At 44.1% G+C, this 25,845-nt stretch overlaps 13 protein-coding genes across 13 annotated transcripts; 8 read left to right on the forward strand and 5 right to left on the reverse strand.

Moving 5' to 3' along the window:
• Positions 1–100: 100 nt before the first annotated feature.
• V1516DRAFT_673837 (uncharacterized protein) lies at positions 101–1,506 on the reverse strand. The gene is made up of 4 exons (XM_066921978.1): positions 1,377–1,506; positions 967–1,326; positions 755–916; positions 101–696 (listed from the first exon to the last, which is right to left on the reverse strand). Exons 1-4 carry the CDS (start codon positions 1,381–1,383, stop codon positions 353–355), a joined length of 873 nt encoding a protein of 290 aa, XP_066778368.1. The 5' UTR covers positions 1,384–1,506; the 3' UTR covers positions 101–352.
• A 153-nt stretch (positions 1,507–1,659) lies between these two features.
• Positions 1,660–2,826, forward strand: V1516DRAFT_622160 (TatD family; the record flags this gene model as incomplete). The annotated part of the gene is made up of 2 exons (XM_066919568.1): positions 1,660–1,885; positions 1,952–2,826. The coding sequence occupies 2 exons, from the start codon at positions 1,660–1,662 to the stop codon at positions 2,824–2,826; spliced, it is 1,101 nt and encodes a 366-aa protein (XP_066778369.1).
• Positions 2,827–2,867: 41 nt separating this feature from the next.
• V1516DRAFT_673843 (NAD(P)-binding protein) lies at positions 2,868–4,325 on the reverse strand. Its single transcript, XM_066921979.1, has 4 exons — positions 3,956–4,325; positions 3,582–3,906; positions 3,444–3,529; positions 2,868–3,393 (listed from the first exon to the last, which is right to left on the reverse strand). The coding sequence occupies exons 1-4, from the start codon at positions 4,051–4,053 to the stop codon at positions 2,901–2,903; spliced, it is 1,002 nt and encodes a 333-aa protein (XP_066778370.1). The 5' UTR covers positions 4,054–4,325; the 3' UTR covers positions 2,868–2,900.
• Positions 4,326–4,929: 604 nt separating this feature from the next.
• On the forward strand, positions 4,930–5,859 carry V1516DRAFT_673847 (uncharacterized protein). Its single transcript, XM_066921980.1, has one exon. It carries the CDS (start codon positions 5,097–5,099, stop codon positions 5,814–5,816), a length of 720 nt encoding a protein of 239 aa, XP_066778371.1. The 5' UTR covers positions 4,930–5,096; the 3' UTR covers positions 5,817–5,859.
• A 7-nt stretch (positions 5,860–5,866) lies between these two features.
• On the reverse strand, positions 5,867–7,782 carry V1516DRAFT_296353 (acyl-CoA N-acyltransferase). Its single transcript, XM_066918867.1, has 3 exons — positions 7,310–7,782; positions 6,161–7,264; positions 5,867–6,114 (listed from the first exon to the last, which is right to left on the reverse strand). The coding sequence occupies exons 1-3, from the start codon at positions 7,622–7,624 to the stop codon at positions 5,917–5,919; spliced, it is 1,617 nt and encodes a 538-aa protein (XP_066778372.1). The 5' UTR covers positions 7,625–7,782; the 3' UTR covers positions 5,867–5,916.
• An 81-nt stretch (positions 7,783–7,863) lies between these two features.
• On the forward strand, positions 7,864–9,622 carry V1516DRAFT_673853 (Alpha/Beta hydrolase protein). Its single transcript, XM_066921981.1, has 4 exons — positions 7,864–8,006; positions 8,059–8,132; positions 8,201–8,410; positions 8,467–9,622. The coding sequence occupies exons 1-4, from the start codon at positions 7,921–7,923 to the stop codon at positions 9,405–9,407; spliced, it is 1,311 nt and encodes a 436-aa protein (XP_066778373.1). The 5' UTR covers positions 7,864–7,920; the 3' UTR covers positions 9,408–9,622.
• A 171-nt stretch (positions 9,623–9,793) lies between these two features.
• Positions 9,794–10,790, forward strand: V1516DRAFT_673856 (histone-fold-containing protein). The gene is made up of 3 exons (XM_066921982.1): positions 9,794–10,432; positions 10,488–10,615; positions 10,672–10,790. The coding sequence occupies exons 1-3, from the start codon at positions 10,000–10,002 to the stop codon at positions 10,708–10,710; spliced, it is 600 nt and encodes a 199-aa protein (XP_066778374.1). The 5' UTR covers positions 9,794–9,999; the 3' UTR covers positions 10,711–10,790.
• Positions 10,791–15,027: 4,237 nt separating this feature from the next.
• V1516DRAFT_695523 (GPR1/FUN34/yaaH family-domain-containing protein) lies at positions 15,028–16,232 on the forward strand (the record flags this gene model as incomplete). The annotated part of the gene is made up of 2 exons (XM_066923995.1): positions 15,028–15,058; positions 15,580–16,232. 2 exons carry the CDS (start codon positions 15,028–15,030, stop codon positions 16,230–16,232), a joined length of 684 nt encoding a protein of 227 aa, XP_066778375.1.
• Positions 16,233–16,778: 546 nt separating this feature from the next.
• On the forward strand, positions 16,779–18,318 carry V1516DRAFT_673866 (acyltransferase-domain-containing protein). The gene has a single exon (XM_066921983.1). The coding sequence runs from the start codon at positions 16,862–16,864 to the stop codon at positions 18,236–18,238; it is 1,377 nt and encodes a 458-aa protein (XP_066778376.1). The 5' UTR covers positions 16,779–16,861; the 3' UTR covers positions 18,239–18,318.
• A 108-nt stretch (positions 18,319–18,426) lies between these two features.
• On the forward strand, positions 18,427–19,600 carry V1516DRAFT_636624 (ubiquitin-conjugating enzyme). Its single transcript, XM_066920033.1, has 2 exons — positions 18,427–18,647; positions 18,696–19,600. Exons 1-2 carry the CDS (start codon positions 18,606–18,608, stop codon positions 19,110–19,112), a joined length of 459 nt encoding a protein of 152 aa, XP_066778377.1. The 5' UTR covers positions 18,427–18,605; the 3' UTR covers positions 19,113–19,600.
• On the reverse strand, positions 19,198–20,542 carry V1516DRAFT_673869 (uncharacterized protein). Its single transcript, XM_066921984.1, has 5 exons — positions 20,253–20,542; positions 19,979–20,188; positions 19,795–19,928; positions 19,654–19,737; positions 19,198–19,600 (listed from the first exon to the last, which is right to left on the reverse strand). The coding sequence occupies exons 1-5, from the start codon at positions 20,347–20,349 to the stop codon at positions 19,553–19,555; spliced, it is 573 nt and encodes a 190-aa protein (XP_066778378.1). The 5' UTR covers positions 20,350–20,542; the 3' UTR covers positions 19,198–19,552.
• Positions 20,543–20,721: 179 nt separating this feature from the next.
• On the forward strand, positions 20,722–25,058 carry V1516DRAFT_673874 (EPSP synthase-domain-containing protein). The gene is made up of 2 exons (XM_066921985.1): positions 20,722–21,418; positions 21,470–25,058. Exons 1-2 carry the CDS (start codon positions 20,813–20,815, stop codon positions 24,800–24,802), a joined length of 3,939 nt encoding a protein of 1,312 aa, XP_066778379.1. The 5' UTR covers positions 20,722–20,812; the 3' UTR covers positions 24,803–25,058.
• V1516DRAFT_673877 (mitochondrial inner membrane translocase subunit Tim17/Tim22/Tim23/peroxisomal protein PMP24) lies at positions 24,817–25,832 on the reverse strand. Its single transcript, XM_066921986.1, has 3 exons — positions 25,641–25,832; positions 25,523–25,576; positions 24,817–25,455 (listed from the first exon to the last, which is right to left on the reverse strand). Exons 1-3 carry the CDS (start codon positions 25,710–25,712, stop codon positions 25,132–25,134), a joined length of 450 nt encoding a protein of 149 aa, XP_066778380.1. The 5' UTR covers positions 25,713–25,832; the 3' UTR covers positions 24,817–25,131.
• Between the last annotated feature and the right edge of the window lie 13 nt (positions 25,833–25,845).

A 25,845-nucleotide genomic window follows, 5' to 3' on the forward strand; every position in this document is an offset into this window, starting at 1 on the left:
CGTATACGCGTGGTGTAGTTATTTCGTCATCTATGTATACTACCGGTACAGTCTCCTTACATTTGAATATATAATGCGGCCATTTATTTTTCGACAATGCTTTATTTTCCATAATTGTTTATTTGATGTTACTAATTTACGTCCTTGCTGTCGATTTGCAAAAATAATGCAGCCTATGACCCTTCATTTCCTGTAGCATACCTATCTAACCAAAGCACTCCTCCTTGACCTACCAACCCAAAAGCCCGACCAAAGAATCCGAAAGCATTAAAACTGATCAAAAAACAAAACGAAGAGGATCTTTCACATCAGCCAGATCACCTTGACGATCCAGCTGAAGACACCTAGCGATCTAGATACCATTCATCTGGCGCACTCTCGAGCGTGAAACACGGACATAATGTGCACTGTCATCTGTAGACTCATCGCTTGACATGGAAATCTGGCTCGGGGTCCGAATAGACGCATCACTATCTTCGGAAACAAAATCAAACTCATGGGAACCTACGCTTTCGATAACCCCAGGTACAGTCTGCCGCAATGTTTGGTTGTCCTGCAAATCCTGGATCTCTTCACTCAAATTTGTATCTGCGAATGAATAGTTGCTATCAATTTCATCTGAATCAGTGTATTCATCGCCAGTCTGATCGCTATCAGTAGGATAATCATATCCGTCGTTGCTCACTTCATCGTCGCCTAAATCCGTTTAGCAATTCGGACGAAGCAACAGAGTACGAGAATAAGATAAACTTACTGTAACCAGACTCATTACCGGCAATATGTTCAGCGGATGCAGGCTGTGGTACATCTGAAGGCGCACGAGTGGATATTTTATTCGACACTTCCCGAGTAAAATTCTGATATAACGATGGGGAATCACTGGTAGAATCCTCCAAACTAGAAGTATTTTGTACATCTAATTATTTTAGTCCGGCGAATTTTCCAAATCATTGCCAATTCACATACTTTCCGGAGCAGCCGATCTACGATGACGCAGGCCTTCGGCTGTGTCGACTCTAGCAGAAGTTGCAGCTTCGTTTAGATCAATCAAATCACGGTTCAACGATGATTCTTCAAGCTTCTCGGCCAACTCATCGACAAAATCTTCGTTCTCTTTATTCTTTTGTTCCTCGTACTCTTGCGAAAGGTCATCCAGTTCTTGGTCAAACCCAGTCATGGACTGGTAAGCTGCTGCCATGCGTCTCATTTCATGCTCGTCGTGGATCTGGCGTATCTTGTCAAGAATATTATGTCTCTCGTTATAGATCACAACGCCTACAACTATTCCGAGTGACAAGCCAAGTCCTAGGCCAAAGATAAGTGGTGCTGCGTGTCCTAGCGTGTAAGTGGCGATCGCTATTCAGTGGAATACATACCTGGCATTCTGCTGCTGAGGAATCAGAGTATTCTTATACGATACTATACTTTATATGCCACTATTATATATACTGCAAGCCTTTGAATATATATAATAAATAAATATGAGAATATGAGTCTGCAATTATGATATATAGCAAGGACGTATGTTCCTCACTGGACAATTGATTAATGTCCCAATTATGGCGGCTTAAGATAACCGTTGTCAGAAAAATGCTGATTTGTTATTCAATTAAGCACAATTATCTACAACACATCGATATAGTGAAATGATACTATAGTATGGAACAACTAGATCTAACTCAATTGAAAACCCTGCCGGACGAAGTATGGAATATCGGTTTATTTGATGCGCATTGTCATCCGACGGACAATCTCCACCGAATCGAGTCTGGCCTAAGTTCTATGAAGACCAGCATGCTAACCATCATGGCTACCCGATTCGACGACCAAGAAAGAGTCCATGAAGTTGCAAGTACATTTTCGGATAGGATTGTGCCTAGTTTTGGTATTATGCAACCGTCAGTGGAGGAGGAGGTAGTGTCGGTGAAGAGCTGAAGCTGACAAGTTCAAGGTTTCCATCCGTGGTTCAGTTATCTTTTCTACACTAGCTCCAGTCCTCCAACAAGCAAAAATGAGCATTATCGGTCAGTCTTGTTTCCTGAGCCGGACAATGAATTTCTAGATTTACTTCCGCCTCCAAGAAGTCTTGACGAATACATGCTAGAACTTTCCAAATATTTACAGATACATCCCACTGCTTTAGTTGGCGAAATCGGGATTGATCGGAGTTTCCGAATTCCAAAGTCGGGAAAGATTATTTCATATAACGAGTCTGAAATAAACAACAATTGTTGCAATGTAGATGCGAGGCGTCTAAGTCCTTATAGGGTTAACCACCGTCATCAATCAGAAGTACTACTGGCGCAACTTAAAGTTGCGGTCGCGCATGAACGTCCTGTTTCTGTACACGGAGTGCAAGCTCATGGAATTCTTTTTGAAGAATTTTCAAAGCTGTGGGCTGATTATCCAATTATCTCTCGGAAACAGCAGAAACGACAGAAGCAGCAGTCAGCTGGAGACCTTTCCGGTCGACCACCGCTATCACCGTTTCCAACCCGAATCTGTTTACATTCTTATTCCGGTTCACCGGACCAGATCTCGCTTTGGTTGAATCCGCGAAAGGTTCCGGCCTTGGTGTATTTCTCGTTCTCGTTTCTGATTAATCAACGATACGGCGACAAATTCACGCAGGTTATCCAAAAAGTTCCGGACGATAGACTGCTGATCGAAACGGATTTCCCTCTTGCTGGAGAAACTATGGACGGACTACAAGCCGAGATTCTAATACTTGTGTGTGAAATAAAAAACTGGACACTTATGCAAGGCGCTCGTATATTAGCTGAGAATTGGAAATCGTTTGTGTATGGTTCGAGTGGGAGACATTGAAATTTAACTACAGAGGAATTAGAATTTGTATTTTACAAAAATTTCGATTTTATCCTACTAGAACACCTGTAAGGTCACTGAGTAGGATTCTGGATGTTCGACTGACGAACAACACGGTCCATACCCGACGCCCATCTAAACGCAGATACCACATACTCGGGTAATGCTCTGATAACAGGCATCACATGAACATAGAAAGGCGCAGCTAACTTACCAGTTCGGCCAACTTCCAGACTATGAACAATTGACTTTGCGAGTTCATTTGGGTCGACAACCGGCGCAAAAAACTGAAAAGGAGGTGAGATTTGGCTAAACATAGCTGTCTGCATCTGCCCAGGCACGACGAGCAAGGTTTTGATGCCTCTGTGAGAGGCCAATTCGTATGTGAGTGACTCATGAAACGACATAGCTGCTGATTTTGTCGCACCATATGCTGCAAACTCGATAGGCCCTTGATATCCCAGAGAGGAGGCCACAGTGACGATGTAGCCTCTATCGGCGATCACCATAGGGCTGAGCACGGCTTTAACAGTGTGATATATAGCCATGAAATTGACGTCGACAGTTCTGTACAGGTTCGTCAGCACAAATTTAGAGGGATTAGGAATTTGACATACTCTCTCACGTCGGCAAGCGACATCTCGAGAACTGTTCCGCGACGAGCAATACCAGCGTTGTTTATCAAGACCGTAACCTGGCCAAGCTGAAGCAGGTAATTTAGTACCAAGCCAAGGAGCCATAGAAACCGAGCTTACATCTCTTTCGACATTCCCAAGAGTGCGGATGACCTCTTCATTATTGCCGACATCGCATCGATAATAGGATACACCAACAATCTTCTTTGATGGCGATGGAACGACAATGTCCAAGGCAGCGACCTTAATCTTCTTGAGAGCTAAGAGCTTGCAAATATCGTTTCCGAGTCCTGACGCGCCACCTGTAACGGCGACGACATCAAGGTTGCGGTCGAGCCGAGTCATTCTGGACGCGTCCAAAACTAGTTGGACGAGTTTGTATGTGATCAGCATAATTGCCCAGATCTGTGGTAGGATGTATTCGTAGTCGTTCGCGGAAGTGTTACTGCATTATTAGAGACGAATTATTAAAACTGCAGACAAAATATACTTACAAACGAAATAGATAAAATATATAACCTAGTACAATCACTGGATTGAAAAACACTGCCTGCACAATAGCAACAATGTCATCAATCGAAACGAAAACCATTCTGAAAAAAGAAAATATAAAATATATTATAGAGACCAGAAACTGTCATCTCTCTTATTTTTCATGACATATTCCCGTCTGTTCTTCTTCCTTGATGGCTTCAATATTGGCCGACTCGTGGTGACTATCAAATTTGTAAACAAAAACAATGCAGTCAAGCACAATATTGACAAATGCAGTCGATAAAATCTGGTTATATCCAAATAATCTGCATTCCGAATAGGCGTAATATTTGGTATTTTTTTGTTCAAGTAAACAAGATACTTTTATTCTTAATTTCTTTGACTAGAGAGATTTGATAGACGGGATTAATATTTGATATCAATTTCAATCACGTGATTATATATGTTTTTGAAATAGTCAATGTGCTGTTTTTGATACTCAACTCAAGATATCTGGATTGAATAGTATCAACGTGCCTATTTTTGCATCGAGGATGTATGCAATTAAATATAAATTTATACGTGTAAATTGATGCATATTTTTACGGCCAGCAGGCTTAACGGTTTGGACCAAAATGCCATTGAGCAAAGCTGTAGTCAGGAAGCTGGGTATGCAATTTTCTGACCTCTATGGTGGTTGTGATTGGCATACCATACAGAAATTAGTTCATGCTATCTATTCAAACCATGACTATTTATTGATAACAATTGAGTTCTCGATGAAAACCATCAATTAGTTGTCACGTTTGCAAGATATCTGAAGTGAAGCATCAGATATTGTTTAGCTCTAGTAGAAAGCAGCCTCTGAAATTTTCAGATTACAATTAACTGAAGATATAGCACAATATAATATTATATTACATATTTCGCTGTAAATATATTACATTATATACCTTATATTTTGCAAACATGTGAGTTGATATAATGCCCATCGAAAAATAATGCTTCGCATACCCTTACCCATTTCATTTATATATTTTCAAGACATTTAGGAATTGGAAAATCACGAAGTTTTGTGTTGAGACAAGCTTGGATTAGACTCCACCCAACATTTCAACAACAAATTAGCATAATAAATATACGCACGAAAGTTATAGTCGAATGCCACGTCCGCGGAATTACGGAGGAGTGCTGCCGCGCGTTCGGCCGGTGATAAAATTTCCTGCTGCACTCAAAAAAACTGGCCATGGATATGCACCCGGCGTCGAGCCTCCAAGGGGTGTATCAGCCCAGCAAATTGCAAAACCGATGCCGAATGAAGCACAAGTTTTACAGAAAACACTCGGGAAACGTGCAACGCAATCAAGTAATCGTTACATGATGACGGATCGGGAGCGTATGGCGGAACTACGAAAGTTATATCTAAGCCAGGCGATCAGGCGCGCATTTAAGGACCATCGAGAGGCGATCAGCCGCCGAGCTAATACGAAAGAGACACAGCTTGCCCGCAACGAGGCACTGAAGGCCGAGCAAGTCAAGTCCGAGCAAGAACGTGTGTTTTCCTTGCCAACAATCAGCAGTTTTGTCCAGACTTACCATGCACCGAGAGTGCTTTCTAAGAAGGAAGCGGAGGCAAAGAAGCTCATCAAATTGTCGAATCAATTTGAAATGCTTGCGAATAAATACAAAGCACAAGAAACTCAAATTGGAAAACTCTGGAACGAAAGCTCTTCGTTCATCACAGATATGGAATCTTTCGACCGTAAACTGTCACTTGAATTTATGAATGGAAAACAATTCACACCAGCAGAATACTTGACCCGATCTTTGGAGAGATTGATAGTCGATAGATATGCTGAATTAGAAAAAAATAACAAGTAAATAAATCGGTACATAGCTTTAATATATTCTACATATTTATGTATTCACAGCAGCAATTAACAGCTGATCTTTCCAATATCTGTTCGATACAGATATGTAGTTACAGCATCACAACAGCTACTCCACTACGGTTCTTCTGGTCAAGTTGACCATCTTTTAAATATCCGCCATTTATCGGAAACGCTTTGTAGTTGAAGAGATAGTAATGTAAATATCCGTCTCCTCCACCGAATTTCAATTCCTCCAAAAACAACGGATTATCGAGAAGTGTGAGCGCATTGAAAACGTCAAAATCCAGCTAAAAATGTTAGTTATTACATACTGGAATACAAACGTTAGCTTACTCGTTTTGCAAGGATCAGCGCATCATTGAACAGATCCATGAGCCGGGCTTTCAGTTTCACAATGTTTACCGAGTCGGCTCGGGACTGGGTCTCCAAAGCAATCGACGATGCATAATAAAACTGATATGCTGCGTTGAGAGTCTCGTGTTTGTCGTTGCTTATCACTGTCGATTGGAGACGATAAAAGGACATGAAATCCGTAATGAGGCCATTCGAGTCCTCGACAACATATGCCCACACGATTCTGTCTGGATCCATTTCTTGGTTCAGTTTTCCATCAAGTCCGTATGTGTACATCAGCCAATGAAGCAATTCGCCTTTTTCGAACTCTTGCGCTAGCTCGAATTTGGCAAGATACGCTGACAACAGATCATATACTTGGTCGATATCATCCCTCTGCATCAGCCGTAAGCCCAGAGTTGCGGTGGTCTCAGGCAATTTATACCGAGCAATCATCTTTGCCTTAGTCATTCCTGCCGGCAAAGGACTGAATCCGATATCGTGAAGCTTCGGCCAGTTGAGCGACCTATGGTAATATCTGCACGTTGACACAGGCTTCGGTAGCACCACACCGGCCGTATACAAAGCTTGCCAGATTCCAGACTTGTTGATCCGGCGAGTAACTTCTTTAATCATCAGAGGGGTCAATCGTTTGGCCCGCAACTTCTTATGCACACATAGGAAATTGATTTCTGCGCCGGCAATTTTGTTGTTCCGCAATCGCAGATTCACAGGAATGCCGCTGATATACGCGACCAATTTCTTTGTCGCGACAACTCTAACACCAACGTGCCATTCAGGCTGATAGTTTGGGATTCGCATCGCCCAGTCCAAGAACTCTGGCGCATACTTGAATCTGAAGGTCGAATCCGCATCTTCCACGTAGTTATTACATAGTAAGTCAAAAATCTCGTTCGAAATTTCAGGATTTGTTAAATCCATTGTTTCCCATTCAAATTCCTCCAGCAGCGGATATGGACTATCCGGAATTTGGTCCGTGGTCTTGGTTTCTATCGGCCCTTCATCATCAATTGGTTGGTCAAACTTCACAACGGGCTGAGTTTTCCAGAAACGATATTGATCCATTGATTTTCGTTTGTCCACCTACTTATATTAATACTGCTATATCAATTTCATGAGGTTACCTACTGGATCTGATAACGAATCCGCGAGAGCAAGTTTTTCCAACAAATCTCTGAAACTGTTAAGCTTGGCCGATGACGGAGAACCATTAGAAACGGAACTAGAAGATACAGGACCTGCAACAACCTCTTCAGCAGCAACTTTCTTCTTCTTTTTATGATGCTTTTTCTTTTTTTTTGGTTTTCCTTGAGTTTCTTCGGGATTTGTTGAATTTTCAAGAATTACATGATCCAGTTGAGATTCATCTTCATTATCGACTTCGACTTCCGAAGCAACATCTGAATCTTCAAGTTCAGCAAGCTGGACAGGAATATCACTCATGATTACGTCTCCGGCGTAAAACTTCAATTGAGTGGTTCCACCAGCAAATAGTCGTGTTGTCTGTAAATTGAAAACGTTAGTAGAAAGGGCAGCTATTATGGGAGATGCTCACGACTCTAATGCAGCGAACTTAGTTAGATATGGAGTAATTACGCAACAGTGTCGGTTTGGCCTCGAGCGGATGTATAAACCTTGATATCCCCTGAATGATCTTTCCAAACAGCATTAATATATTGTTATATATTTCTACCTTAAAATATATTTGTGTCAATATATCATTAGAGTATAATATCAACATGGGAATTGTCAAAATTGTATTAGCCCTTCCTGTAATATACCTATGTCTTCTTTGTACAATGCTGCTCGAACCTGTTCAGAGACAGTAAGATTGATCTACCAGTTTATGCAAGCAAATCTAGCGAGCTAACAAGTAGTCTGGTTTTTGGGCATTTCATAAAGTTCTCGGGCAATGATACACTATATTTCCCTGAAAATGTCGGGTTTGGCCGTGAGTTCGACTTCTACCTCTTGAGATTCAGTCCGAGTTCAATATCATGACACTGACCCAATGTTCAGTCAACCAAGTAGCACCGTTTTGGCTGGATACAGAGGATCGCCAGGCCAAATTGTTCGGCTGGCACATTCTACCGACAGATCTCTATGAAAAGCATCGCGAAGAGTTGCGGTCCATTCCATCAACAGAAGAGATAGTTGATTCTGGGATTATTGCTGAGAAGCATCTTGAGCTATTGAAGCAGGACCTCGATGCTCGCATTATCATTTATTGTACGATAGGCCTTTGAGTGCACATATAGATACATGAATTTAAACTGATTACTTAGTTCACGGACAAACAGGAACGATTGCATGCCGACACAGACCCGATATATACCGGTCGTTGCTGACGACCTCACTAGAACATACTCATATCTTCACGATCGACTACCGTGGATTTGGGCTCTCGACTGGCCAGCCTACCGAAGACGACGTAATTAGAGACGGTGCATATATCGTTCAAGAGATTGCACGCCGAACAGGTCTAGACCCCCAAACGCGGATCTCGTTAGTCGGACAATCACTGGGCACCGGAGTAATAATTGGAGTCGCAGACTTGCTCGCACAACTACTGCCACCTATAGAGATCAACGCGGTCGTACCTATCGCCGGCTTCAAGTCAATCCAGGATTTGCTGACCACCTTTAAGCTATTTGGGTTTTATCCTGTCCTTGGCCCATTCGGATACTTTGAGTACACAGCCAGCAGACTCTCACCACTGCTAATGTACAAATTCAACAGTGCTGAGCGTCTCGAGCGGTATATGCAGAACTCGGAAACCGGTAAACTGCTTGTGATACATGCCGTCAACGATGAGGAGATTCCATTCAAACATAGTCTAGATCTTGTTGTCGCTGCCCTCCGAGGAGCTGGTATTGTAGACTCTACCGATACAGTCACAACTACCCAAGAAGACGAATTGACAAAGCTTGAAGAAACACAACATGTCGAAGAGGCAGTTAATTTCGAGCAGACAGTGCCATTCGATACTCTTGAGGCGGCAAGCGTCACATATGCGTTAGCACATCAGTTTGTGTTTTATCAGAAACAGTCTGCATCGCTGGCAAATATCGTCGACTCCTCAACGGAAATAGTTCAGAAAACAATCCCGCTCGATAAAAATGGTCCGGCAAGCAGAATCACCATGTTTGCTTCTATCTGGGGTGGCCATATGGTCGTGCCAAAATCCACCGAGGTCGTTTTGGCCTTGCGCAGAGTGCTGTACTAATCAGAACTGATTAAATGTAGTGATATTTGGATATATGAATATAAGAAATGGATATAGACTTTACATGTAACTGGTCAATATTATATATACTTCATCGTTTGAGAATTAGCAAGCTGCCGAAATATGATTCAAAGATTCTGAAAGGTTTCGTAATATTCCGAAAAGAAGCTTCAAAGCAGCCAAGATGGTATTACATGTAATGATCAGTAAGAAGCATTTTCTACATAGAACTTGGAACGAATAAAATTATAAAAAATGCGAAAATAGACATAATATAGCAATGAAACTGCACATAATTGATTACATAATAGAATAAAGTTTTGTGAGATGCCGCACCACCAATCTGGACCAAGTCTGCGATCATCCTAATACTTTGTATGTTTGCGGTTAAAATTCCAATATCTATTATTATATATATATATGTATATATAGAAGTAGGAATTGAAATTAGGCGATAGGTATCAGTGGACTCAATTGAATTGGTTTGGACGCGTCAGAGCATTGATCAAAAGTGTAAGATCACTGCGCGTCTTTGGGTTGGAATACTTTCTGACATACAACTACACGCGATTTCGACCAGCCGAAAGAATCGATGTCGCTATCACCGAAACATGGCACATCCGAGGATGGCGAGGACGGGATAGCGGATATTTTGGATATTCTGGAGACTGACAATGGAGATGGCGGATCAGCGAGTGGGAGCGGACATGGTGAAGGTATCGGATCAGGAGAAGCTGGAGGAGTGGGACTGGGGATGATGCAAGACGCAGGACTAGCAAGACATGCTGGGATGGAGATGATGGAAGCCGAGCTGGATGGTGAGCTACTTGACGATGGAACCATGGGAGCTGGCGGGGATTTCGGCGGCGACTACGAAGTCAAAGAGCAAGATAAATGGCTGCCAATAGCGAACGTGGCCAGAATCATGAAGATGGCGTTGCCGGACAACGCAAAGATCTCAAAAGAAGCGAAGGAATGTATGCAGGAATGCGTGAGTGAGTTTATATCATTCATCACTAGTGAGGGTAGGCTATGATTTGACTTGTTTTAGAATTTTTGGTTTAACTAACTATTCAATAGCTTCGGAAAAATGTTCAGCTGAGAAAAGAAAAACAGTTAACGGAGAAGATATTTTGTTTGCAATGACCTCTCTTGGGTTTGAGAACTACTCGGAGACGTTAAAAATTTATCTTGCGAAATACCGTCAGGTAAGCTATCAGGACACCTTCAACAGTGGTTGTTTACTAATGGGAAATTTGAATAGTTTATTGCTTCGCGAACTGGAGCTGGGCCGGGCAAATAGTCATTTTGTTTTTGTATTTTTACTTGGAATTGGGTGGATGATGTTTTTTGTACTATTAAATATACCGGATATATATTACACACATATTAAAAGCGTGGTAAACTGACAGCAGGCTGATCCTTTCTCAAACAACCGGCGGAACGGAGACGACCAGAGAAACAAGACTTTGGTGAGATATACGCTTCTAGTTTGCGCTATCGGCGAAACGAGAGCACTCCATACACAGAATACAGATCGACCTTAGTACCCGTAGAGGCTGGCGGTTGGTACACGGCATTGTGGTATTAAAAATGCTAAGATTAACTTTTCGCAATGGTCAATTGGATACTGGATTTACGGTTCACGGTGAACTGATAACGGCGGACGAGCGAGTGGGCACGCGAAAAATTGGCGGACGGCCGGGTTGGTTTGAATCTCCGAAATATGGTATAGCTATGAAACTGGAAAGATGAGTTCTAGGGCATGTTAACATTCAATTATGGAATGGATTTATATATTTAACATTGCATATAGAAGACAACTTACTAATGTAGTGTGTTGTGTGTTCTGCAGAGAACAGCGATCATACATATCATGACAAGGCCGAAGTGAGGTCAGGTCGAGGTGGGGTTAGAGGGGCAGAGCAGGATGGTGATGAGTATGGGTGCTCATCCTCTACATTACATACGAGCATATGTTAGCACAGTATATTGCAGTAAAATACCAAGTAAGATATATATTGCACAATATAATAGTAGATTTATAACATAATTTAGACTAATATTAAGCAAGAGTAAGTGCTTCGGTATCAGTGCTATGAAGGTCAATGGTGGGGCACACATGGAATACCCCGCTCCGAAACCAAGTGGCAAACAGTCGGCAGCACTACGGCGTCTGAACGGAGAAGCAAAGCTAGAGAAACCATAACTGAACCATGAGGCATGTATCAACTTAGAATTGTCTGGATCAAGTGATTTTAATATGATAATAATTGCTGGATCCAGACCGAAATGATCTATCAAAGCTGGTTGAAATCTCTGGAAAAATCAGAAAAATCAACCGTCCCGAGCTAAATCAAAAGTATAACCATAAATCCTTAACAGCGCCAGTACCAGCGCTAACGCCAGGACCGAAGGACACATGAGGGGCCAGGAAACCAAGTCGTTTTCGCGTACATCATTGACCCCGCTCCTGTTTTCCAGCTGACTCTGACGTTTTGTCCAGTCTCAGCCTTTCTCCTGCACCAACGTGGTCGGGCACGTCTAGAATGTACTCATGTAAGACTATCTGCAGTACTGTTAGGATGTAGTACTGGGAGTAACCCCGCTCGCTGTCTGATCATGCCTGGCCCTGGTAATGCCCAGACGCTGGCCAGGAGGGAATATAGAAATAGCGCGAAATCCTGGCTTTCTTACAGAACTTCTAGTCTTACTTGGTTTCCAGGTTTGTTCTTAGGCTAAGCCTGGAAATCGTGAACATTTGATTTCCTTCATAACAAGCTCGTTCATTTCTGTCTCGAGTACTCATCATGAACTCTCAGCATAACTGTAGAATAGATAGATTTCAGAACAAGTATGGATTAGTTGTTGACTGCATAGCGAAACATGGATTCTGACAGTATTTTCTAGGTGATAGCAGCCATAATACACAGCGAACGCAGAGATTCAGATGGATGCAGCAAGGAATCGCGTCAGGCAGTTGCTGGCCTGCGTATGAGTTCCTCTGCAAGTGGTATCATGCTGGCCTGACAAATTACTAATGCTGTACGAGCTGCAATGTATGCAGATAGTGGTATACATGAGATGTTTGTATAATGAGCTAAATGCATCTAGCTGGAGATGTGCAGTGAAAGGCGCGACATCGAGTGAAATACAGATCGGACATGAACGGATATGGCTTCAGTCGACACGAACACTTCTCGATGTCTGCATATTCAAGACCATTTCTGACACTCTGCAGTGCGAGTCGGTTTTGCTGACTAGGATTCCTAGGAACAGTGCGACGAACATGCAAAGCGAAGAGATTGGACAGTCGAGACGCTGCGAAATAGCTGAACCATACAAACAGTTGACTCCGAATCTCAGGAAGCTCGTCTCAAAACGTCGAGCAACCGAACATTCAGGGACAGCGCGAGGCCTAACTGTTTCGACCAGCAACCGAACGAACCAGGGGCAAACCCAGAACGACGACGGACAGCTTAAGCGCAGACAGATCTACGCAGAGAACAAGTTTAATACGAAAAAGGGAACTACAGCGAACAAAAAACAGTCTACAATGTCATTAGGTAGCCCGCTGCTGCTGCCAGGGCAACCAACCAACCACTCAGCGCGAAGGCAAGTCTCGGTTGACTGGCGGTCGTTTGCTGGGAGCTGTACGTGCGATTTACCAGAAACTCGTGAAGTTGGATGGCCAGCTCGACAGACATCCGGTGGAGGTCGGAAGCCAGGCTGTTCCAGTCCAATGTCTGCGCGAGCAGAAGGACTGGATTATCTAATATCCGTCTAAGCTGTCCCGTCGTCCGAGTAGCCTGTGTCTCGGCAGCTGGTTTGTTGAAACAATTTGTAGCACTCAATTGCCTGATGAAAAGCGGGGAAACTGCTGGCGGGGGGATTACCAGAGAGGTCATGTGCCACAAGTAGCCGTGTTTGGCTACTGTTGGGCTACTGTTGTTGGAGTAGGGTGTTGCTGACAGGAAGGTTGGACGAAACTGGTTGGTTGAGAACGGACGATTCGAATCGAAGAACAAAAATCGTACGATTAGCAAATATTCAGCACAATGCCGACACTTCGACGACATCCTTTGTCTTATTCGGAGTGTACGAGACCTCCGACAAATCCAGCGACTCCGCATCCATTGTCCATAGTCAACTATCAAGCTCAGGTAGGCCAGCTAGTCCGATCGGTGGCCCAATACGCAAAGGCAGATCAAGTGACCGGCGTTTGTCAAGCATGACTACGCAAGACGCCCCCAGAACTCCTCACACATCACTCAATCGGATGCCGCCCACGGAGGACGAAGAAGAAGACGGAGACGGAGACTGCCACCAACCGAGGTTGTCCAACGATACTCATACATTAGCCGCGTGGCGGCTATGGACGGACTCTAATTGGTCCGCTCGTGCAGCTCGCCACCGGAAGCTTGTGTGGCGCATTGTGGCTCAGCAGTCTGCGTATGTGCGCAGGCAAGCTTCCGTGTTCTCAGAAGCCAGACTGCAGCATATTGGTGAAAACTGGATTACACAGGAAGTATGAGATGTCAAAATTTATTTCGCATCGTACTAAAAAAAACCACTGCACTACTACGTCAGTATCGAATCTCATTGCAGTCTGACTGCAATTGAACGAAACGAATTTCAGACAGGGTATCGGTCGGAAACTGAGCAAACACGCACTTGCATGAACTGCGCCACAACCACTTCTATCATCCGCGCTAACTGTTCCTTCACCTTCCCTTTTCCTTGCTTTCGCCTCCTCAAAGCAGCCTGCTCAGACAGATCCAAATATCCACTTTGACCAACCAAAACCACTCTCAGCAAGCGCTACTTTTGTCCGTTCTGGTTGGCCAATTGCGTGCCGTCTCTTCAGCCATTGCGCGCACAACCCCGCACTTTTTTCTCCTCTTGCTCTTGCCTACCGTCTTCCTTCGTCATCTTCGCAGTTTTCAGCACTTTCCAGCAGTTTTCAGACTCATCCTGGCCCTTCTGACCACGGTCGCCCGTCTGCTTTGACACACACACTGGTCCTGAAGCTATCGCAGTTTGCTCCAGTAACTTTCGCCCTGCGCCGTATCGCTCTGTGCCTTGTGGTCTAGTCCGGTCCCGTGTGATCTGCTGCCATCGCCTCCTACTCAATATCCCCTCGTCATCTCCACCTTTTGTTGTGCATCCACCATAACTGCCAGACCGCCCAATCGTCAAACTCACACACTAAGCAAACCCCTCCTCTGCTCTCCCTTCGGTCCGCAAACCCCGCTTTTTCATTTCCTTATATTCAGCTCTCACTTCCTGTCTGGATTTTTGTTTTCACCATCAACATCAGCTTCAATCATCCTAACACAGTTCTCAGCAATATCAACACAATAGTACTCAATACTAAACACTCAACAGCACAAACCGACAAACTACTCGCTTTATCACAGAAATGTCTTCATCAACCTCATTTCAAAATAACACAAGCACCGAGAAGGTCAACGACGTCGCGGCACATAGAGACCTTGAAGCTCAGGCGCCCGACCTCGAAAGCTCCATCCGTGACTATCAGATTCGTCCTGTAGTTACTCACTCTGACGATCCTGACCTTATTCTTATCGGAGACTCATGGGTATCTCGCAAAGAACTCATGACTGCCTTCGGCGGTTACATGAATCCTGGTATGTATATTCTGCAAAATTCTCATCCACCGGCAAACTCGGCATCCTTCGCGTCCTTAGTATCCTGCGATTTCCATCAGTTACCTCCTATTATCTTGTTACATAATAGATGACATCAAATCGTATCTGAGTGAACATAGGTGCGCTGTCTATTCAGCTCCTAGGTTGACTCGACGTTATACTTGATGTCAGCAACAACAGTGACAGAGAACAGAGTAGTATACGAAATACCCCGGATTCTTCAAAGTTTCTGGTTTCCCCAGATTACCGACATCTGCAGCTCGATAAAGACCTTCTTTAAATCAAGCTTCTTTCTATCTACTCTTATATCTTCAGCTCGTCTTCCCCCCTCCGAGAATCTTCCGCTTGTCGTGCACTTGTCTTGCCGCTCTCCGACCGCCCTCCGACGCCACCCTTGCCCTCCACTGTCTGGACTGCCTGGACTGCACTGGATGCCCTGCTATTTACCTCTGGATAAACCCCTTCTGCTTACAACTTATCACTAACCCCTCCTTTTTTAGGTGTTTCGTACAATCCTTCACGCAAGTTTGGTAACCCCGCTCCTCTGGGTCTCTGTGCATTTGGTTTGACGACCTTTGTTCTGTGCGTTGCCAATGTCCGTGCTCGATCGTTAACCAACCCGCACGTAGTCGTCGGTCTGGCATACTTCTACGGTGGTTTTGTCCAGATCCTCGCCGGTATGTGGGAGATGGTCCTTGAGAACACCTTTGGTGCTACTGCTTTTGCTTCATTTGGCGGTTTCTGGCTGTCGTACGCTGCGATCGAGACCGACTCGTTTGGAATTGTGTCTTCGTTTGGCGACGACATCAGCAGCTTGAACGCGGCATTGGGCTTATATTTGATCTCTTGGTTCATCTTCACTTTCGGTCTGGTTCTTTGTACTGTGCGATCTACCGTTGCCTTCTTTTCATTGTTCTTGACTCTTGACCTTGCGTTCCTGCTTCTGGGCGTTGGCCACTTCTATCCTGACGCTGCGGGTGACCCTCACAAAGGTGCTACTATTGCAGGAGGTGTATTTGGTCTTATGTCTGCCTTTCTTGCGTTCCACAATGCCTTTGCTGGTTTGGCGACCAAGGAGAATTCTCTGTTTGTTGTGCGGGCGATTCCTATGCCATGGAATCCTATTTTGAAGAAGTCTACCAAGGAACATTAAAGTGTTTCTGTATCATTCTGTTTGTTTCTATTATTGTTTAGTTTTTAATAATACTTTTTAGCGAGATATAAATTGTAACTTGATGATTTGGCATCATGCTTGTTGTTGCCGTATTTGAAAGTGTAAACACGTGAATTGCCATGGTGTGCAGCGTAGTGTAATTGTAGCTATTCCGTGCTGTACTATTATTGTGTGCTGGGATCCTGCAGCCGAATTCTGTTCTATATGCATGATCGGTAGCAATCTCAAGAATGAACTACTTGCAACTCAGACTATTTTTTTATTTGATTACGTGCCCCCTGATACCATTACACAGTCAATTTAAAAACTTTTAGAGCCAAACACTCAAGCAGCCGTCCAACCAGTAGATATTTTTCACTTTAACAACAACAGATGAAATTTGCTAATTCGTGATGACAGCTGATATGTGTCCGAACAACTGTCCGTCCGCGTCGTTTGAGCTAGTAGACACACCCCTGGGAGCGTAACGCCGCATCGTCCACGAGCTCCGCTTAAATATAAGGCTTCCAATAGATACTGTACTACAAAGAGATATCTCAACCATAATGTTATTGCATTAACAAGACCAACTCGAAATAAATCTCAATTACGTAATTGACTGCAGGCAAATGCCAACTGATCGCGTACTGACCGCAGAAGGTATTTCGCTGACACAGTTTGATCAATTGCGTTCCGGCAGCAGCAGCAGCATCATTAGCTCCAGCGACGACAGTCCTTCCGGCTTGTCGTTGATATCGTCGTCCACGGTAATTGGAACACCTTCTTTTTCCACTGCACCGACATCCAGATCGCCATCGCCACCGCCGCAGTCAACGGCGTTGTCGCAACAGCACCCGTATAGTTCTCGTTCCGGATCCTTGATTGCTGGAAGAATGAGCTCTCGGTCAGCAGCCGCTGGCGTAGCTGCCATCAAGCCCAAGAAGCCTGCCTTGGTGCAGTTTTTCCGTGCTGCATCTGTGGCAGTCTATTTCACAACTTGTGTATTGACTATCAACTTTACGCAGCTCCTGGGGCTCCCGCTGCGGATATTCTCGAAAGACTGGTTCCACGCCTACCGCGACTACACGAAACAGTCGTTTGGCCTGGTGATCAACACGACCACACAATGGTGGAGTCCAACGCCTGTTGTCATCGTGGGCGACTCGACCGTTGCAGGACTATTGAAAAAAAATGACGACGGCACTCTCGAAACCTCGTTTGGTGACCGTGTTGTTTTACTCGCCAACCACCAGATATACTCGGACTGGCTTTATTTGTGGTGGGTCGCATACACGAATCGTATGCATGGCGGATTCTATATATTTCTCAAGGAGTCGCTCAAAAATATTCCTTTCATTGGTTGGGGTATGATGTATTTTAAATTCATTTTCTTGTCTCGCAAATGGCAAACCGACCAGGCCCGTATGGAATCCGCCTTGCAAGAAATCAACGCCGAGAAAGACTGGCCTGCATGGCTATTAATTTTTCCAGAAGGCACAAATTTTACTCAGAACGGCATTGACAAATCTCATGCGTATGCAGAAAAGTTTAATATGGTCGAGCCCAAGAATATGCTGCTTCCTCGTGCTCGAGGCCTGTATTTCATTCTCAAGAACTTCGACGTTCCATACATTTATGACTGCACCACTGGGTTTGAAGGTGTTCCTCCAGCGGGCTTTGCACAAGACTATTTTACGCTTTCCTCAATCTACGCTGCAGGACTTCCTCCTAAGAGTATTCATATGCACTGGCGCCGATTCGCACGGTCAGATATTCCGCTCGATGACGAGTCTGAATTCGAGCGCTGGCTTCAGAAACGCTGGCTTGAGAAAGATCAATTGCTGGAAAATTACTATCTAAATGGCCATTTCGACGGCGAAACGGTGATCAATACTGAGATCCGTCTTCGAAAGAATTCGGAAATCCTACAAGTCTGTGCAATTCCAGCAGTCTTTGCTCTGTGTGCCAATCTAGCGTATCGAGCTTGGCACCTCTGGATACAGTAACTATCTCATGAATTGTGATAGTAACTAAAGTGATACACTGGATGATTTAAGAATTATTCAATAAAATCATAATCATGTTATCAGCTTCCACGTAGTAGTTGTAAATTGTAGCACATACCACGTGACTACGATATTTCTGACAGAAGTGCCGGACCGACCGATGTAGATTACAAAGAGGCGAATGCTCTGATTATAAAATCGACTGAAATCAGCACTAATCAGAATTTAGTGGAAATAAGGACCGAGTGTAGGTTGATTGTCCGTTATATTGAAGACGGATTTGAGTTTGTGTGAGAGTCAAATCGGGTTGGTATTGGTCATATTGGTTATTGCCAGTTGAGCTGGTTAAGATTGACTGTATTTGATCATGTCTACTACTGCACGCCGGAGACTGATGCGCGATTTCAAGGTAAAAGAAATCTGCCACTGTAAGACACACTATACTAACTGAATATAGCGGATGCAGCAAGATCCGCCAGCCGGTGTTTCTGCATCGCCTGTGTCGGACAATGTAATGACTTGGAACGCCGTGATAATAGGACCTAATGATACTCCGTTTGAGGACGGCACGTTTCGACTTGTCTTACAGTTCGATGAGCAGTATCCGAATAAAGCTCCGAATGTGCGCTTTATTTCGCAGATGTTCCATCCAAACGTGTATGCGTCTGGCGAGCTTTGCTTGGATATCTTGCAGAACCGCTGGTCGCCCACTTATGATGTTGCGGCGATCTTGACTTCGATCCAGAGTCTACTAAATGATCCAAACACGGCAAGTCCGGCTAATGTCGAGGCTTCGAATCTGTACAAAGACCATCGCAAGTTATATGTCCGAAAAGTCCGTGAAATTGTTGAGAAAAGCTGGGAAGAGTCGTGAATTGCGAAGTTGATGATTCCGGTAAAAACCTTGGGTTGTCATAGCTGTTTCGATTCCTCAATACTTGCTTCCTTACAAACTGTGAATCGAATATTTTTTATTTTATTTATTGCAACTACACTTGCCACTCGCAATCGCTCTATTAATCGAGACATGCATGGTTTTGGACGAATCTGGAGTTATACGCTGCTAAACACGAACTGACCGACTTGTTTTCCAAGTAATATGATTTCGTTTCTAATTATATTAGACATCAAAACACTGAGATAACCAATCAAAAATGTCATGTATTAACGCCATTGCCAAGGAAGAAGAGAAAAAAGGTTCGATCAGTCCTGATGTATACCTATAAATGACCTTGCATATCGACTAGTAAAACCCCGAAGGAGGGTCCTGTATGCAATCATACAATATCTAACGATACCGAAAACAACGAACAATTATACCAACCCGTCATAAATATTCAAGGCTGAAATAATGGTGGGATCCTACATTGGATCAGTTAGGACAGTTCAATCATATTCTGCTGAGAGAAGCTTACCAGTTTAGATCCCTCTTTAAATTCATCGAGCGTCAATTCTCCATTCTTATCCTTATCCATTGCTATGAAGATTTTATCGACCCGCTTTATGATGTCAGGATCAGCTTATATGCAATTTGCCCAAACTCAATCCACACGTACCTTTTCGGGTGTCGCCTCGTCGGCTGGGAGCTTCATCATTGAACCTACCATTTTATAAATGGACTCGACAATCGACAGCATCTCACTATAGGAAATCCGGCCATCATTGTTGATGTCATACAACTGGAAAGACCCTTTCGCAGACGTCAGTAACTTCAGCCATATAAATAGAGCGCAAACATACAAAGTAACTTCTCTTCAACTGACCCACGTGCCGTGATGGACAGAGCGCATATGAATTCTTTAAAGTCGATTGCGCCAGACTTATCGTTGTCAAAGACATTAAAGACATATTCTGCAAAAGAGGAAGGGTCACCGAACGGAAAGAACTGTTTATATATCTTTTGAAACTCGGACTTCGATAATTGACCAGAAGGACAATCTTTCAAAAAATCTAGATCAATTTAGTATAAGTCTGGTTTTCAGCTCAGTTCAAATTATAGCCCGATTCAACTCACCTTTATACCACTGCTGCAACTCTCTACGATCAAAATACGTCGATCGCTGCAGCTCCAGTAACTGGTCACTGCTCAACTTTGACTGAGCTTTTCCCATATCGACAATCGATTCGATAAATCCAGTCGACTCTTTCAACAGTTCACACCAAAGCAGAAATGCAGATCAGTCCAAATTTGTACAATAGAGTAAATAAACTAAGATCTTTCAGGATGGCAATCTAGTTTTATATTTCAAAATGAAATTTCCTCTGTTAGCTCGACCTCCATTCACTAGCACCTTCTCACGTCCCTCATTCACCCCAATCTTGGCCCAACGAGGCTGTGTCTCGCAACTTGCTCCTGTACAAAGAACAAAACACTTCATCACATGATGGTCTTACAGTTCATCACATGACGTAGTATAGAGACTGTGCGGCTTCCGAGGAAAATAATTCTTTAGTTTTTTTCTTGGTTCTTAGATTGCTCATGTTTTGTTTCTTCTTCTTGACTAGTTAAGCAGGATAGATCGATTAGTCCATCGTTATCTACTAGTACTGTTACTGTTCTTTGTACAGAAACAGATGAGAATGACTCAATTTGTTGACCGCGCGCCTATAGAGCGCGTGGAGATCCTTGGTAAAGACACCATCGTGGTTGGTTACGGCCTGGTGCGGACTCTACTTGAGGAGATCATCACACAGATACCTTCGTCCACCTACATTCTCGTGACCGACACCAATCTTGCACGACTGCATCTGCAGTCGTTTATCGATGCTTTTGAGGAAATTGTGAAAAACGTGGTCACACCTCCCCGACTGATTCATCATGCCGTTCCTCCAGGAGAGTCGTCAAAGTCTAGCAAGACAAAAGAGTACATTGAAAACTGGATGTTCAGTAATCGCTGCACGCGAGACAGTGTTTTGCTAGCTTTGGGCGGTGGTGTTATCGGTGACATGGCCGGCTTTGTTGCAGCCACATTTATGCGTGGAATCAAGTATGTCCAGATCCCGACTACACTCCTGTCTATGGTCGACTCTTCCATCGGTGGGAAAACTGCCATCGACGTTTCTTATGGCAAGAATCTTATCGGGGCGTTTTGGCAACCTCAAAGAATCTTTGTTGATCTTGCCTTTTTGGAAACTCTTCCAGAGCGAGAGTTCATCAATGGCATGGCTGAAATTATCAAAGTATGCCTTCGTTCTAAATATCTTATACTATTAGTTCATTAACATTCCTAGACTGCCGCTTTCTGGGATGAAACTGAGTTTAATCGTCTCGAGACAAATGTGGACGAGTTTCTCTCTGCGTTCCGTAATCGTGACCCTCGTACGGGCATTGTGAACCTATCCTCTATCCAAACCATGCTCCACAAACTTGTCATAGGCTCCATTAAAGTCAAGGCATTTGTTGTATCTGCAGACGAGCGTGAAGGTGGACTTCGGAACCTTCTTAATTTTGGGCATTCGGTCGGTCACGCTTATGAAGCGATATTTGCTCCTCAAGTTCTACATGGCGAATGCGTAGCGATTGGCATGGTCAAAGAAGCCGAGCTCGCTCGCTATCTTGGCCTTCTTTCAGATTCCGCAGTGGCCAGAATCATTAATATCCTTTCAGCTTATGGATTGCCCATTTCCCCACAAGACAAAAAAATTATGCAGCTTACTAATAACCGTCCTACTCCTGTGAATAAACTTCTGGCGACGATGGCTGTTGACAAGAAGAACTCAGGTGCTCAGAAGAAAATTGTTCTTCTCACTGCCATTGGAAAAACTTTTGAACAAAAAGCATCTGTTGTTGGGGACGAAAATATCAGATTGGTGCTTTCTCCTGATGCGATTGTTAGGCCAACTTCTCTGACTAGCTCGTCTCATGTTCAAATAACTCCCCCAGGTTCGAAATCGATCACCAACCGTGCCCTATTACTTGCTGCTCTGAGTAGCACCCCTACACGTTTGTCTAATCTTCTTCGCTCAGATGATACTGAGCATATGATGAATGCCATTGCGCAGCTCTCTGGCGCCGATTTTACTTGGGTTCGTGGATCAGACCGCACAGAGGAAGATGTACTAGAAGTTAAAGGACGTGGCGGCAATTTGATTGCTTCTTCTGTTCCAATTTATCTAGGTAACTCTGGAACCTCTTCGCGGTTTCTGGCTGCTGTGACGACCCTCGTCAAACCCTGCACAACCAACAATGTACATCATGTCATTCTCACCGGCAACGATCGTATGAAAGAAAGGCCAATTGGGCCATTGGTCGAGGCTTTAAATAATAATGGTGCTGATGTTGAGTATATTGAATCTAATGGTAGTCTACCTTTGCGAATTGCTGCTGGAAAGCATTTAAAGGGCGGCAGAGTTGAACTTGCAGCTACTATTTCTTCTCAATATGTCTCTGCTTTACTGATGACTGCGCCTTATGCGGAGAAACCTACCACATTGGCTTTAGTTGGGGGAAGGCCTATTTCGCAGTCTTACATTGATATGACTATTGCAATGATGGTCTCATTCGGTGTTCAAGTCGTACGCTCTTCGTTGGAACCACATACTTATCATATCCCTAATACGCCTTACAAGGCACCTAGCGAATATGTGGTGGAAAGTGATGCGAGCTCAGCAACTTATCCTCTTGCCTTTGCTGCCCTGACTGGCACCAGCTGTACTATCCCCAATATTGGATCGACCTCGCTTCAGGGAGATGCTAAATTTGCAATCGATGTACTACGGCCAATGGGGTGTTTGGTTGTCCAAAATGAATGCTCTACTACTGTTACGGGTCCTCCCATTGGTGGATTGAAGTCACTCAAGATGATTGATATGGAACCCATGACAGATGCTTTTTTGACTGCTTCCGTTTTAGCAGCTGTTGCCCACGATGATGACAAATCAATAACTCAGATTGTTGGAATTGCTAACCAGCGCGTTAAAGAGTGCGATCGGATTGCTGCGATGATCACCGAACTTGGAAAATTTGGAGTCCATGCGAGTGAACTTCCAGATGGTATTGCTATCACGGGGGTAGACTCAGTAGAAGATCTTATCAGTCCAAACGAATCCACACAAGGGATTTACACGTATGATGATCACCGAATTGCAATGAGTTTTAGTTTACTCGGAACCGTTGCCAGGGATGGCGTTTTGATCAAAGACCGCAAGTGCGTCGAAAAGACGTGGCCAGGTTGGTGGGATGTACTGCATGGGAAGCTTGGAACCGATTTGGCAGGGTACGAATCACCGTTCGCGAAACCGTCAAGTAAGCTTGCATTCCGTAAGAATAATGGACACAGTTTGTTTGTGATTGGAATGCGAGGAGCAGGAAAAACATCAGTAGGAGGCTGGATTGCTGAAGCTCTAAAGATGGAGTTTACGGACTTGGATGTTTACTTGGAGACTAAACATAATCGGACTATTCCAGAAATCATTCGAGATGATCACTGGGACGGATTTCGCAAACTGGAGTTAGAAGTTCTTCAAGAGGTCATGACAAAGTATCCTGTAGGCCATGTGTTTGCATGTGGTGGTGGGATTGTGGAAACCCCAGAGGCTAGGGAATTATTGAAGCAATTTATAGCCAAGTCTGGGATCGTGATTCATATTCACCGTGATGTGAAGTTAATCATGGAATACCTGTCTGTGGACAAGACGCGTCCAAGCTACGTCGATGATATGTACGCTGTTTGGCAGCGCCGGGAAGCTTGGTTCGATGAATGCTCGAATTTTTTCATTTACAGCTCGAACCTTTCGAACGAAAAAGACAAGATCCATTTTAAGCGGACGCTGCTGAGCGTTTTAAATACGATGACTGGAGTGTCCACTGTTCACGACAAGATAATTTCTAAAGCTCGGTCATACTTTCTAGCCTTGACGTTCCCTGATGTGCAAGTTGCCATGCCGGAGATCGAGACAATGATTGACGGCGCCGATGCCTTAGAACTGAGAGTCGATCTGCTACAGCCCGCTCCATATGATTCTAGTCCCAGCATTGCTTATGTCCAGGAGCAAATAGGGCTGATTCGAAAGTATACTGATATTCCCATCATTTTCACGGTCCGTACGGTCACACAAGGCGGAAGATTTCCCGACACAGATTATGATAAAGCTCTGGCTTTGATGTTACTCGCCCTGAAGCTTGGAATTTCCTATCTTGACGTGGAACTTTCATGGCCGAGTTGGATGATCCAGAAAATAGTCAGCGCGAGACGTTTTACGAAGTTGATCGCTTCAAATCATGACTGGACAGGAACTTGGCAATGGGATGGACCTGAGTGGGAAGCGAAATATAATGAGGCTACCTGCGGTCGTGAAGTATGGGCCGATGTGGTGAAGTTTGTCGGGTTTGCCAAATCAAGGTCGGATAACATCAAACTCGAACAGTTCAGAGTGCAGCACGGTGAAGGGTCGAATAAACTACCATTCCTGGGGATTAATATGGGTAAAGTCGGACAATTGAGTAGGGTCCTGAATCGGATGCTCACGCCGGTCACACACCCTTTGATGCCTATTGCTGCTGCTCCGGGACAGTTATCTGTGAAGGAGATTCAGGACGCTGCTACTCTGATCGGGGAAGATTAATTAATAATATAGGGATTGGCAATTCCATAAAATGAGAGTAATTTTTGCCGTTGCTGTATATGTATTTTTGTGTATTCCATAAATTGACTAAAACCAAGGGGTTATTATTTACGAAGAGCTATATTACAAAAGGTAGGAACAAATTCCTATATAAGGACAAATCATGAAAAAATTATCGAAAAATCTTTTAGAAGTTTCAAGATCCGTGCGAAGGATGAAGGGGGCAGATAGTTGTAAAGTAGAAAGTATGAAGTAAGACTTTTGATAAACCAGACCAAACCAAGGAAAAAACAGGTGAACGGCACTTTCCGCAAAAGAATGTGGATTAATCAAGCCGGCATCGGAGCGGCAGCATCCATAGGTGAAGGAGGAGCTAACATTCTACCAATGACAATACCGACACCCTCGAAAGCAGCAAGCAGAATACCACTAGCAATGGCATTATTTCGAGCGTGCTTCACTCCACCACGCATAGCCAATAGACCACCGGTCATGAATCCTGCGATGATAGCGTTAAATGGGTCTTCTTTCCTGCGAATCCCTTTAACTGCACAATCGCAAGTAGCAAAAACTCCACCCCAAGAGCCGAAATTTCCGCCAACCACAGGAGCGCGTGCTCGAATCGCAGAAAGGGCTCCGATCCGACGTTCGCCCTGAAGAAGGTTAATCAGCAACTGAAAGACTCAAGCAGCGAGCAGCAAATTAACTTTCCAAACCTACCGATGGAGAATTGCGAAACCCTTTCACGCCGTGCCAGAGAGTTCCACCGATGACCTGTAGGCAGAGTTAGTAGTCTTGTATTTCTGCATCCGTAAATCAGCCGATGACTTCAGCATACACCCATAGCAAAAGCTCCACCAAAGTCGCTAACAATAACGATCGGACAGGGATCTCGGGAATGGTCTGCCATTATTACTCCAAGACAAAATGTTTTTATGATAATAGGAGATTCTAAGTCAGATTATTATTATGTTCGATCCGCAAATACGGCGTCAACCAGGCAGTGGAGATTTGACTGTGGTCGACTTCAGCTAGGGAATTTT

The sequence above is a fragment of the Lipomyces oligophaga genome, assembly GCF_038497815.1.
Source record: "Lipomyces oligophaga strain CBS 7107 unplaced genomic scaffold V1516scaffold_3, whole genome shotgun sequence".
NCBI classification, from domain to species: Eukaryota; Fungi; Ascomycota; class Lipomycetes; order Lipomycetales; family Lipomycetaceae; genus Lipomyces; species [Lipomyces] oligophaga.

What these genes read in the sequence shown, in the direction of transcription:
- V1516DRAFT_673853 (XM_066921981.1), top strand. Translation starts at nt 7,921, where the DNA reads ATGGGAATTGTCAAAATTGTATTAGCCCTTCCTGTAATATACCTATGT. An exon ending in CTCGAACCTGTTCAGAGACA is followed by an intron (nt 8,007 to 8,058) that starts GTAAGATTGATC and finishes GCTAACAAGTAG; the next exon opens with TCTGGTTTTTGGGCATTTCA. An exon ending in TGCTCGCATTATCATTTATT is followed by an intron (nt 8,411 to 8,466) that starts GTACGATAGGCC and finishes CTGATTACTTAG; the next exon opens with TTCACGGACAAACAGGAACG.
- V1516DRAFT_673837 (XM_066921978.1), bottom strand. An exon ending in TAGATCGGCTGCTCCGGAAA is followed by an intron (nt 917 to 966) that starts GTATGTGAATTG and finishes TAAAATAATTAG; the next exon opens with ATGTACAAAATACTTCTAGT. An exon ending in CGGTAATGAGTCTGGTTACA is followed by an intron (nt 697 to 754) that starts GTAAGTTTATCT and finishes AAACGGATTTAG; the next exon opens with GCGACGATGAAGTGAGCAAC.
- V1516DRAFT_673856 (XM_066921982.1), top strand. Translation starts at nt 10,000, where the DNA reads ATGTCGCTATCACCGAAACATGGCACATCCGAGGATGGCGAGGACGGG. An exon ending in ATCATTCATCACTAGTGAGG is followed by an intron (nt 10,433 to 10,487) that starts GTAGGCTATGAT and finishes ACTATTCAATAG; the next exon opens with CTTCGGAAAAATGTTCAGCT. An exon ending in ATCTTGCGAAATACCGTCAG is followed by an intron (nt 10,616 to 10,671) that starts GTAAGCTATCAG and finishes AAATTTGAATAG; the next exon opens with TTTATTGCTTCGCGAACTGG.
- V1516DRAFT_673877 (XM_066921986.1), bottom strand. Translation starts at nt 25,712, where the DNA reads ATGGCAGACCATTCCCGAGATCCCTGTCCGATCGTTATTGTTAGCGAC. An exon ending in GTGGAGCTTTTGCTATGGGT is followed by an intron (nt 25,577 to 25,640) that starts GTATGCTGAAGT and finishes CTCTGCCTACAG; the next exon opens with GTCATCGGTGGAACTCTCTG. An exon ending in GGTTTCGCAATTCTCCATCG is followed by an intron (nt 25,456 to 25,522) that starts GTAGGTTTGGAA and finishes AACCTTCTTCAG; the next exon opens with GGCGAACGTCGGATCGGAGC.
- V1516DRAFT_673847 (XM_066921980.1), top strand. Translation starts at nt 5,097, where the DNA reads ATGCCACGTCCGCGGAATTACGGAGGAGTGCTGCCGCGCGTTCGGCCG.
- V1516DRAFT_673866 (XM_066921983.1), top strand. Translation starts at nt 16,862, where the DNA reads ATGCCAACTGATCGCGTACTGACCGCAGAAGGTATTTCGCTGACACAG.
- V1516DRAFT_673869 (XM_066921984.1), bottom strand. Translation starts at nt 20,349, where the DNA reads ATGGGAAAAGCTCAGTCAAAGTTGAGCAGTGACCAGTTACTGGAGCTG. An exon ending in AGTTGAAGAGAAGTTACTTT is followed by an intron (nt 19,929 to 19,978) that starts GTATGTTTGCGC and finishes CGTCTGCGAAAG; the next exon opens with GGTCTTTCCAGTTGTATGAC. An exon ending in TTAAAGAGGGATCTAAACTG is followed by an intron (nt 19,601 to 19,653) that starts GTAAGCTTCTCT and finishes GATCCAATGTAG; the next exon opens with GATCCCACCATTATTTCAGC.
- V1516DRAFT_636624 (XM_066920033.1), top strand. Translation starts at nt 18,606, where the DNA reads ATGTCTACTACTGCACGCCGGAGACTGATGCGCGATTTCAAG. An exon ending in GACTGATGCGCGATTTCAAG is followed by an intron (nt 18,648 to 18,695) that starts GTAAAAGAAATC and finishes AACTGAATATAG; the next exon opens with CGGATGCAGCAAGATCCGCC.
- V1516DRAFT_296353 (XM_066918867.1), bottom strand. Translation starts at nt 7,624, where the DNA reads ATGAGTGATATTCCTGTCCAGCTTGCTGAACTTGAAGATTCAGATGTT. An exon ending in CGGATTCGTTATCAGATCCA is followed by an intron (nt 7,265 to 7,309) that starts GTAGGTAACCTC and finishes TAATATAAGTAG; the next exon opens with GTGGACAAACGAAAATCAAT. An exon ending in CGCTGATCCTTGCAAAACGA is followed by an intron (nt 6,115 to 6,160) that starts GTAAGCTAACGT and finishes TAACATTTTTAG; the next exon opens with CTGGATTTTGACGTTTTCAA.
- V1516DRAFT_673874 (XM_066921985.1), top strand. Translation starts at nt 20,813, where the DNA reads ATGAGAATGACTCAATTTGTTGACCGCGCGCCTATAGAGCGCGTGGAG. An exon ending in GCATGGCTGAAATTATCAAA is followed by an intron (nt 21,419 to 21,469) that starts GTATGCCTTCGT and finishes TAACATTCCTAG; the next exon opens with ACTGCCGCTTTCTGGGATGA.
- V1516DRAFT_673843 (XM_066921979.1), bottom strand. Translation starts at nt 4,053, where the DNA reads ATGGTTTTCGTTTCGATTGATGACATTGTTGCTATTGTGCAGGCAGTG. An exon ending in ATATTTTATCTATTTCGTTT is followed by an intron (nt 3,907 to 3,955) that starts GTAAGTATATTT and finishes CTAATAATGCAG; the next exon opens with TAACACTTCCGCGAACGACT. An exon ending in TTGGGAATGTCGAAAGAGAT is followed by an intron (nt 3,530 to 3,581) that starts GTAAGCTCGGTT and finishes TACCTGCTTCAG; the next exon opens with CTTGGCCAGGTTACGGTCTT.